Genomic DNA, 11,370 nt, shown 5'->3' on the forward strand with positions numbered 1-11,370 from the left:
TCTTCCGTGCTCTAGAGTGACGCAAACAGCTGGGAGATGCTTCACAACCCCGCCCCTCAATCTGCCTCAGCAGCTCCCATTGGCCAGTTCTCTTTGCGTAAGTCATTCCCACCTCTGTGTCTCTAGGCCTTGCTTCTCTGGAGCTACTGTCATGGTTAACTCATTGCCTTTTTGAAGCATCTCCCAGCTGGAGGTTCTTTAGGCTCCTCAGCCAACAGGGACAGATGCTTTCCTCTTCTGAATTGATTTCCTTAATATTGTCTTTAATATTGTCCTTAATATTGTCCTTAATATTGTCACCATCGGCCCTGTGCCCCAGACAGACAATGTTGGTATCATCATGCATTTGCATATCTTGTTTCAGCCTTCATGACATCTTTTGCATACACTCCCTTCTCTCCACTGGCCCAGTCCCAACCCCTGTTCTGGCTTTCATTACCTCTTGTGGAACTGGACCATTGTAGTAACTTTCTCATTGGTCTAACTGCTTCAGGTCTTTTCCCCCTCCAATGCCTGCTCCATGAAGTTGCCCAGGAGTGGAGGTCTAGCTAGGTCACTACCACCTTCCCTTTCCCCTGCCCTGTCCTCCCTCTTCCCACTCATTCCTCTGGGAGCTTCAGTGTCTCCCTATTTCTTCCAGATCAAGCATTAACTCCTCTTTCAGGTGTGAAAAGCTCTTTATAGCCTGGGCCCTTCCTGCCTTTCTGCTCTTCTTATATGCTGTTCTCTTCCACAGCTCACTGTGGGGTCCAGCAGTGCTGGCGGGCTTCCTCCAGAATGACACACCAATGTCTGCTATCCCATCTCCTTTGGATTTCCATGTTTGTTTGCTTTCATTGGTTTGAATGGCTTGTCTCCTCACCTCTGCCTCTGATTTGATCTGACTTCCTTCAGGGCTTAACTCAGGGGTGGGGAAGCTGCAGCCTCTAGGCCCCATGTGGCCCTCTGGGTCCTCGAGTGGGGCTCTTTGTTGGAATCCAAACTTCAGGGACAAAGTTCCTCACCCCCACCTTTTGTAGGAAGACTTCCCCCCCCCCCCCCATGCTAATGCCCACTCTTTTCCCATTGCCCTGGGTCTGTTTTGTATATTTCTTGTATGTACCTACTTATTCCCGTTTGAATGTCATCTCCTTGAGAGTCACAACCATGTTTTTGTATTACTTTGTGCCCTTAGTGCTTAGCTCTGGGCCTGACACAGAGGTGCATAATAAATCTTGAGGGTTAACTGTGGGAGACAACAAAATTTAGCAGTGTAATAGAAAGCTGCCATATTCTCTCTCTATTCCATTCCGTGTGAATTGGTATCTAAAGATAACATAATAGATGGTCTTTGTTGGCCTTAGATTATTGCTTGTTTTTGATTTTTAGATGAAACTCTTATTAGGTGAATTTTAGTAAGATTCATTTTTCCAGTTGAGTATAAGGGGCCTGTTAACAACAGAATGAATTACATATAATGGAAAAAATGAATCTTTGACATTTTGAAGAATTTTCTAAGCAGAACTAGAAACAAACTATCCACTGTTCACATTGCCGTGTTTAATATCTGTTTGGCCTTCTTGTGCTGACTCCTGTCATTCTTTGAAATATTTGCATTTTGAGTCAGTAACAATACCAAGCTAGAGATCTTACTAGCTAAAATTAATGAGATTGCAAGAAAATTTTGATTTTGTCCTGAAATACAGTTTAATTAGTATATTAGAAAATATGTCAAGTTTGAAAAGTCAAAAATGCCATCAAACCTGGTGAGCTGTCAGCTATTAGCAAAGGGTGGCAGGTCTATGGACTTCAGTTGTACATTTGAGTTGTTTGCTTAGGTCAGCTTCCAGTTCAGCATGCATTTTAAGTGCCTGCTGTGTCCCCAGTACTGGACATAGAGCCGCAGCCTTCTCTTTGTAGCCAACACACTGAGAAAAAATGGAAACACGAGTTCTTACATACTAGCTTTCTGGGTGTCCCCATTTTACTGTGGGTAATGTTAGTTCTCCACAGTTAAGGGAGTTTGGAGTTTTGAGGATGAGAAAAGGGCTTAATTTATAACTTGTGTGGATGTGGCACTCTCAAGTTAGTGCAGAGCTCTGATCATTTTCTCATTTGAGCCTTAATTCTCTGAGGCATAAAAATGCTCATGGATTGAGAGCTAACTGGAAGGGACCTTTGATCTTAAGAGTTTGAGAGTCCAGCACCAAGCATTTTTGAAGCATTTTCTCTCTACCAGGCACTCTCTCATAAGCAGTAGGAATACAGATAGAAGGAGAAAGAAAGGCAGTATATGCCCTCTAGCTGGTGACATTCTAATGGGGAAAGACCACAGCTAAAAGGGAGCTGCAAGGGTGAGGGAGAGGCAGAAGGAGCCTGCTCCAGAAAAAGGCGGAGCTGGTGCAGGGGACAGACTGCCCAAGGAGCAGGGTGTCTTCTGATGGGATGGTGCAGTGGGCAAACTGCCCAAGGAGGAGGGTGTCTTCTGATGGGGCCTCCTCCTTGAATAGCAGGTATGAGGAGGAAGTGGCCCCTTGGGGAGTCTTCCCCCCAGAAGAAGTGAGCCAGGGCTGTTGTACAGTCTGCCCATTCCCCTCCTAAAGTTTGAAACAGATTTTGAATCTGGATGTTCTTACCCTATCTACTCTGTCAGACCTTCTTTTATGATATGAAGTAAAATGATACATAGGGACATTAAGTAACTGACATTGTTCCACTGAATTCCAGTTATGTACATGTCACCTTCCCAGTGTTCATCCGCACATACGAGTGCTTTGTCATGTGGACAGATTGCTCAGTTTTTGTGGCCACCAGAGTGGGCATAGTCATTTAACCTTCAGCTACAGATATGTGATCCTTTAACTTGGTGGGAGCCTAGGGTCAAGGGAACTTTTTTTTTAAGGATGGAGTTTACAACAAGTGTTGATGGGGAGCAGAGAAGGAGCAGTACATAGAGGGTGGGAGAGAGGGGAGAGAGAGAGAAAAATCTGATGGTAGGTGCAGTGGAGGAAACAGATTCAAGGCCCTTGGAGAGAAGGCTCATGTCTTCATCATAGACTGTAGTGAAGGAAATGGGAATGACTCAGTGTAAGGACGTGCATGGCCAACGGTTTCGTGTGTTCTGGGGAAAGCCAAGTCTCAGTGAGTACAGGAAGATGGTGAGGAAGAGGTCTGAGAACCGGGGAAGGTTGTTCATGATAGAGCAGGGAACAGTGGAAGGGATGGGGCCGAACAATAGTTCAAATTCAGAGAATGGGAGGCTGAAGGAAAAAACTTGTTTGTGATTTTTTTTCCTGAGTAAAATTTCATGATTTTCAGTGAAATTGTAGTTAACCATAATGACCAATGCTAGCTTATTTTTTTTTCTCTTTAGCTTCCAATTAAAGCTGGACAGCAGACTACACACACCAAAGTCAGCACTGAACACAACAAGGAGTGTCTTATCAACATTTCCAAATACAAGTTTTCTTTGGTTATAAGTGGCCTCACCAATATTTTAAAAAATGTTAACAATATGGTAAGTATTTGATTTGCTGTTTTTACTGGGGGTATTTTGGAATGTTAATCATGGCACAATTTTGAAGTACTTTATCTCCTAACTTGCACTGGAGAAAGTTTAGTTAGTCTTTCTTCTCACTCCCCCCCCCCCTTCTTTCATTTAAAGTTTTCATTGGCTCTGTATATTAACAAAGAGGATACTCAAGAACATGCAGAGATTTTATTGCTAACCTTTTCTGAATATATTTTAAAATCTTTTATTCTCTGGAACTTTAAGCGTGCACATTTAAAAACTATCAGAGTGGGAGCAAAATCTGGTTTAAATGGCTAATGAATGAAATAGAATATTCTAGATTGGCAGTGCAGTATTGATCTCCATGGGCCCATGGTGAGCTTTTCTTTCTTCACCCTGGAGCTCACACCAGATCCTTCACGAGGCTGAAGGGCCCAGCTGCCAGGATCATTGCCTTCAGTGCCATTTTGATGATGTCATTCCCCTGGTGCCCAGTTGATGAAATCGGCTCCCTCTGCCCCGCATTCCAGACCTTGTATCAGCTCTCTCCAGTCTGCAAGAAGACTCCGCTGCTCCCTCTCAGCTGCTCTCTGCCCTTGTTCCCAGCTTGCTCATTCAGCCTCTTTTCTGGGGCCTGGCCAGCATTCTCACCTCTCCAGTCAGTTCTTCTTATCTCTTCTGCTACTTCAGCACTTCCTTCAGACCTAACTTAGAACTTTTGTGTTCGAAAAAGCTTCCCCAGTCTACTCCAGTCTAATACTTTGGTTATGAATGAACCAGGAAAGATGTGATACATATGTGTGAAGGGTTTGGTTTTTTAAGCAAACTCTAATGTAAAAATCCTAAAATGTGAACCAAATACATTAGGAGAGTGGTAGTTTTCACTTTTTTCATGAAAGAATTCACCAAAATTTTTGTGAACTAATTCACTTCTTATCATTTACATATGTAACTACAGACATTTTTTTTAGCCTTGGCTCTTTAACGATCCCTTCTAGTGCTCAAAGCAAGGCATGGCTATTATTTTCCCCTTGGGGGGGGATGTGTTATATTGTTTCTGATCACTGTCATGTGCCTTTTCCCATCAGAATGGTAGCTTTTCAGTCACCAGACATCTCTACTCACCATAACAGTTAGGATGGTGAATGGACCCATTTGTATTTGAGTACTTGTTAAATGAATGAAATCCTCCTGCAGGTTGATGGCAGGTTGTCACTAGCTGCTAGGCCAAAGAATGTGACCACTTGAATTTGTCATACTTGGTGGTATCATAGTTTATTGCAGTGAAATATTTTGTCTTTATTATGTGTGTGGTGAAAATGGGATTAAATAGAAGATGTTGATGTCAGGATTCCAGGTTAAACATATACCTTAAGGCCAAAATGGAACTAATTTTGTAAACACAAAGAGGAAGAAAATCTTAGGGTCAGCAGAATGGATGATTCTTTTAAATCCCAACATTATTCTTAGTGTGTCATCTTTTGCCAGAACTGGGAGAAAATGAATATTTTTTACTTTTGACATAATATTTAAACTCAGTCCTTCATATATTAAAGGGATGAGCGTTAATTTTGCTTGACTGAACATCTCATTTTTTAGACTTGGTAGGCTGGGGAGAGTCATTGTTAAAATTGTGTTACAAATATTTTTCCTTTCAGAGAATATTTGGAGAAACTGCTGAAAAAAATTTATATCTCTCTCAGTTAATTATTTTGGATACACTGGAAAAATGCCTTGCTGGGGTAAGTGACTTGGTAAGTTTTGTGAATTTACTTTTCAAATTGATCAGCTATATTCAAATGTGTTAGGTCTGCATACAGAGAAAAGTGATATATCTTTATACTTAGAACACCTTAATTGCACTTAAATTTTGTTAACTGAAATGATCAGGTCATATATTTGATGTACATAATGGGAAATAATTTTCCTGCCTTTAGCACATTAATTAGATAATAGTTGTTTTCTTTGTATGGTTAGAATACTTACCAGGGTTAGCAAAACAAAAAATTGACCTACTTTTCTCTTCTCTTTAAAAAAGATTTATGCCTTTTGGGAAAGATTTTGTGAAGATGTCAGCATTTTATTTTATTAATTTTTGAAAGAAATGAGTTTGTTTATTGTATTTAAAAATAGAATGGCAAAGATCACCATGTTAAATTTTTCACTGTGATCTTGTTAAAATCTGTTCAAATAAGATATTTTATTAATATTCAGAATTGTTATATAGACCATTATATTTTTTTTTATGTTTGAGTAGAAGGTCAGTTAATTTCTACTTTTAGGATATCGACATTTTTGATTACCCTACGCAAGTCGGATTTAAAGCAATCTATATAATTTACCTCTTTCTCAAATTGGCAACCAGCAGATTTAGAAAATGGGCCAGCGTTGTTTTTTTTTTAAGCTGCCTATTAATGCTGTCCACTCTCAATATGGAGTTGGAATGGAGGAGAGGAGTAGAGTAGGGCATGGGATGGGAAAGCCTCACAGCTTTGTACCTTCTTAAATGAGTGCTTCTCAAGTGTTTTTGTTACTTTGAAACACAGTGTTGTGCATTTCTACTTAATTGGGTACATCTGTGTTTAAAGAAACGCATTTTTAATGTGTGTTATTATCATTTAGTGAATTTTTGGTTTACAAAACACTTTCTAGAGTTAGATAAAAAAAAAAAAAGTCCCAGAGCTAAATAGGACTTTTGGCTGATCTCTTATTTAGAATTTTCTCTTCACTAGTCACTCTCTGTAATCATATATATTCAATAATTATGAACCAGTAGATAGGAACTTTAAAAAACTATGGCCAGTGTTACTGACTAGTACATGACACATTGTCCCATGAGTGTGTGTGTACACATACATATGGCTTATTTCAGCAGGAGACTGAGCCTTAATCATCTGTGACAGTGTTGGGGAGCCCATCTGTGAGTTAGAACCTTAGCGAGGTCCCTGGGAGCACTGTAGGCTTGTGCCTTGCCCAGGGTTCCTTTCTGAGGTGCTGTGTGACAAAGCACTGCAATTCTGCTCCTCCTGACTGATCATTGTACAATGCCACTTCATGCTGCTGTCTTGGGGAAAACTTAATGGAAATAGAAACAGATGTGTGATGCACCTTGCATATACGTTACTTAAGAACTTTAATTTACATGTTTAAAAAGCATTAGTTTGTGGTGTTGAATTCTCTTAAATTACCTGAGTGATTCTGTGGAATACATTGAGATTTGCCTTTGTAGATGGAGACTTGCTTAAAAGCAAGTTGGGGCAGTTGCTTTAAAACTGAGCCAAATATTATCAAGACATTGTGGTTAGTGATGATCTTCTGAGGGAATACTTGAAACTAGGCTTAGGTTAGTCAAATGAAAGGGACCCCCAACTCCCCACTCTTCCCTTTGATGATTTAATGAACTCTATTGGAGAAATCTCATGATATTGGTCCTTGTGCCTGACTGGCATTCTTAATTCCCAAATTTTAGTTTGGGTGACTTGAAAGAGATTAATTCATGTCAGAGTCAATGCTTCCATCACTTAACAGTTTCTTAGTAAGAGATTCATTTATCTTAGCTTGAATGATGAAAAATTATCATCTTGCTCTGATGAAAACACCTTTCTATTAGTTTGGTGAGGTTTAAGGAGTACTTAGCAGAGGGATTTAATTGGAGCTGGTAGCAGAACAAGAATGAAAACTAATTTTATTCTCTATTACTTATAGATTTTGCAATTAATCTTGTGTACCTGCCTCTCTAAACATTTGGGCAGTGATGGCCCAGGGTCTGAACTGCTGTGGAGGCCTTGGCTCAGAAGGGTGCTTGCTTACTAGTGGTCCCACCAAAGTCTCCGAGGCATCTCTGTTCTACATTGTCTCTGTACGAGGTATTTTTACTACGTGGAAATTGAAACAAGCCAGTAAGTCTTGCTCTCATTTCAGCAGCCAAAGGACACAATGAGGTTAGATGAAACAATGTTGGTCAAGCAGTTGCTGCCAGAAATTTGCCATTTCATTCACACCTATCGAGAAGGGAACCAGCATGCAGCTGAACTTCGGAGCTCAGCCTCTGGGGTCCTCTTCTCTCTCAGCTGTAATAACTTCAACGCTGTCTTCAGTCGCATTTCTACCAGGTCAGTGTATGGAGTAACATGGGCTTCAGACAGAGATGAATGAAGTATATGGTGTGTCTTTGCAGAAGGCTAGCTCTGATCTAAAGTCATTCACTTCAGCAAACATTTATTAATCCCCGTCTGTGTGCCAGATACTGTACCAGGTACCCCATACCGAGAAAACGGGAACAGCTCGTGCCCTCAGGGAGCTTCTGTTCTGCTGGAGGATGACAGCACATAGGCAGAGAAGTAAATACTGAATGCACATAAAATCAATACAGAATAGCTTTATGGGTGGGGCACTAACAATTGGGCAATTAGGGAAGGGCTCTGGAAGGTGATGGCGCTGGGATTGAGTCTTGAAGCCAATGTCTAGGCTCTCAAAAGGCAGCAGTGAGGGGATACCGTTCCAGACTGGGTCAGTTCAGCTGGTCCATTGAGGGTATATGGGAATGTGGTGTAGGAGTGGGCACTTGAGCCAGACAGGAGAGGATATTAAAGGCCAAATGAAGAAGATTGTATTTTATCTTAGGGGCAATAAATAGGAAATACCTCAGAGATTTCTGAGCAGGAGAATGGTATGTCCAGGCATCTGTGAATTTAATTTGAATAGTGAAAAACTTTATACAAGAATCCAATTTCTTTCTCAAGTTAGTATTGCTACTTTGATGTTATGGTCGTTTTCTGCCTAAATGTGAGAATTTTTAGGGGGAAAAAAGAATGGAAACATCATTTTTATCCACATGGTCACAATGGAGATTCTGGAGGATGTGGCAATATTGGGTTTGATTTAAAAAAATTTTTTTTTGCTTTTTGGAGGGCAATTGGGGATAAGTGACTTACCCAAGGTCACACTGTTAGTTTTTTTGTGTTAAGTTTCTGAGGCAGGATCTGAACCCAGGTTCTCCTGACTCCAGGGCCTGTGCCCTATTCACTGCACCACCTAGCTGCCCCTAATATTTTCCATTTAATTAAAATAAGACAACCAGATGAAGTTGTTGTGAGGGCAGTAGTTGTTTTAAATAATATTTAGTGGCCTGTATTCCTCAGAAGCTCCATAGTAAACTCTCATCTGCCTGAATTCCTCAGGGAATGAATGAGTTGTTTTGAACAGCTGTTTTCTTGTGTGCCTGAAATTCACTTAATCTCTTATTGCTACCTCTTGGAATCACAGTTTCTTTTAAGGCTCAGTTCAGGTGCCCTCTCCCATGGGAAGCCTTTCCTGCCTCCCTTTAGGTTCGGGAACTCTTAGATGTTCTGTGTAAATCCTCCATTTCCTTAGTAGAGTGTCAGCTTCCTGGGGGCAGGGACCAGCGTACCATTGAGCTCAGTGCCTTGCACCAAAGAGATGATTAATAAATGCTCTTCTGTATTAGGATTTCATTTGACCTTTTCTGAACTGTATCATACTTTACTGCATTTTTTTTGGTCGTTCCTAATGTACCTAACTTTTTCTTGATGAGGGAAGTCATTATTAGCATCAATTATTATGTTCTTTCAGTAGATGGTATAGGGTAAAAGTTTTTACTGTATAGTTGTTGTTTTTTTTTAAATAAATTTTGATAACTGTATTTCAATACAGTTGGCTTCCTTTGTAAATCACATATTTCATTTTTATGTATTTAAAAACACTCTTCCTCCCAATCTGATGCCAGAGGGGTTGAAGGCACAGCAGAAGTGGAGAATCCCCAGTCTCGGACAAAGGACTGAGGGTGGTGCTACCAGCAGCGACCTGGAATCTTTTGCTTAAGTCTTTGATGCTAGCTAGCCTGCTTTTTGGTCACTGGCTTTCTTATTGGGATCTAAGTGAAGCATGTGCAGAGGGTGTGTGATCTGGACACTCGAAGGAGATTTGTTTCATCAAACTCACCAGAATCAGAATCACATTCGTAATTCACTTCTGGAAGATGGTTTTAGGTTTGCAAAGTACTCTCTTTTCCATATAGTCCTGTGGAGGCTTAGCTGGGCACCTGCCTAGGGGCTTGGGTGGGATAAATTAATCTGAGATAAAGCAGTTTTATTAAAATTTAGTAGTTTTCTTCTCCTCAAGAAAGAGTTGGCTTCACAGTTGCTTTCATTTTTATCTGACTTGTTAAGACCAATCAGAACGTCTTCTGAGATATTGATATCATTAACCCAGAGGACTAGGCCACCTCTCTTGGCTTTCTGCTATTCTTTTAAAAAGTCATTTATTTCCCTTTATTGAACCCTGCCACATATAAAAAAGCAGCATCTTGAGCAGATCCAGGTGACTCTACCTGCCTTTGGGGCTAGCCTTTCTGCCACAGGGCTGCCCTGGCTCCCTTCCTGCCATGGCAGGAAGATCCACCTCCCTGTTGTTCAAGACCAGCATTGCTCAGGGCTGGCTTTCTGTTGGATTCTTTGTGCTTATTCCCTTTCCCTTGCCTCATGGTGCTGAAGGTGTGTTCATCACCATCTTGGGTTTGTGAGCTCAGTCCAAAGCCTTCTGTACATCTGACACTTCTTGTGACCCCATTTAGGGTTTTCCTGGCAAAAGTACTGGAGTGGTTTGCCATGAATAATTACATGATAGATTAATGTTCTATTAGGAACTATATTCTCTAATTTTTTCCCAATTTTTAAATTAAAATTATAAATTGGCACTAATTTCAACATACAGAATAATGTAAAAGATTGTATATAAAATCATCAACATATTACCTCTAGCTTGCTTTTTAAAAAGTGTTTTTAAATTTAACAAGAGAAGAACAATCATAATAATTTGTAGAGCAGTAGCAGCGGTTGAGTATGGGAAGTTGTCTTAGGGGTCAGGAACGCCCAGATTGAAGTCCTGTCACTGACATCTATGACCCTGTGACCGTGAGCAAAAGTCACTTAACATAGTGTTGCACAAGGCAGCCCACTAAGGTTAAAATGACCAGTGGCTCGTGCTCTTCATCAGGGAAGGGAGTTTCCACCCTGGAAGTTCCCTGTGCTGCTCTACTTCCTCTCAAGAGATTACTGAATATTTTGTATAATAATTCTGAGCCGCTGGCTGAATTGAAGTACAGCAAGATGATAAAAATATTCTCAGACAACACCCCCTTTTTCTGGGGGTAACTTGTCAAACAATTAAGTGGCTGTTATTAGCTAAGCATAGAATTCAGAGCTGATGTCACCTTGAAGGTACAAAAAGATAAGAGAACCAGTAAAAATTCATGTGTTATCTTGTGTACTATAAGCAGCAGGTAAATATATGACACCTTGGATAGCTCTAGGATGACTTTTTTTAGTCAACTAAAGATTGTCTTTGAAGGGAGCCTGATGTGTACTTTGCATGCAGAAGAATAATTAATTTGTGTTTTTATTCCACTTAAGTGTAGAGTTACTTGAATCACTACCATGGTTAGAGGATGTGGCAGCATTTCTATGATAGAATCAGCTTCCTGGCATTGGGAGAACTGTCTGGAAATGAAGCATGTTCAGCACTGGCCTGACTTAGCCAGTTAGAAGGAGCTGTCCAAGGGCCATCTCTTATTTTGAAATGCCAAGAGGCAGCACCGTTCACTCAACTGTATTTGCAGAATAAACAGTCTTTTGCCTTTTCAGTTATTATTGGGTGAGAGAGAAGGGGCACCCTCTGATGTTGTCATGTTCAGGGCCAAAACATGGCCCAAGTAAGTTCATTGCAGAGCCAGGACTAGGGCTGTTTTTTTTCTCCTGGGGCAAGCAACACAATTCTCACCTCAAGCAAAAGGCATGAAAAGCACTCTCCATTTAGAGGGTGTGTGTGTGTGTGTGTGTGTGTGTGTGTGTGTGTGTGTGTGT

At 40.7% G+C, this 11,370-nt stretch overlaps 1 protein-coding gene across 11 annotated transcripts in view; it reads left to right on the top strand.

Annotated features, from left to right (window-relative positions):
* NF1 (neurofibromin 1) overlaps positions 1-11,370 on the top strand; it is a 252,402-nt gene that overhangs the window by 40,215 nt on the left and 200,817 nt on the right. For 7 of the 11 annotated variants that reach the window (XM_069089859.1, XM_069089863.1, XM_069089862.1 and 4 more), the window contains exons 2-4: positions 3,353-3,496; positions 5,149-5,244; positions 7,412-7,602. In XM_069089859.1, the coding sequence (XP_068945960.1) occupies positions 3,353-3,496; positions 5,149-5,244; positions 7,412-7,602 (431 nt within the window). The remainder of the gene's footprint in view (positions 1-3,352; positions 3,497-5,148; positions 5,245-7,411; positions 7,603-11,370) is intronic. The other 4 variants (XM_069089864.1, XM_069089866.1, XM_069089861.1 and 1 more) reach the window with 3 other exon arrangements.

This window comes from Petaurus breviceps, unplaced genomic scaffold, assembly GCF_028583685.1.
Source record: "Petaurus breviceps papuanus isolate PSGF00001 unplaced genomic scaffold, PetGlider_PUasm1.0 186, whole genome shotgun sequence".
In the NCBI taxonomy this organism is placed as follows: Eukaryota; Metazoa; Chordata; class Mammalia; order Diprotodontia; family Petauridae; genus Petaurus; species Petaurus breviceps.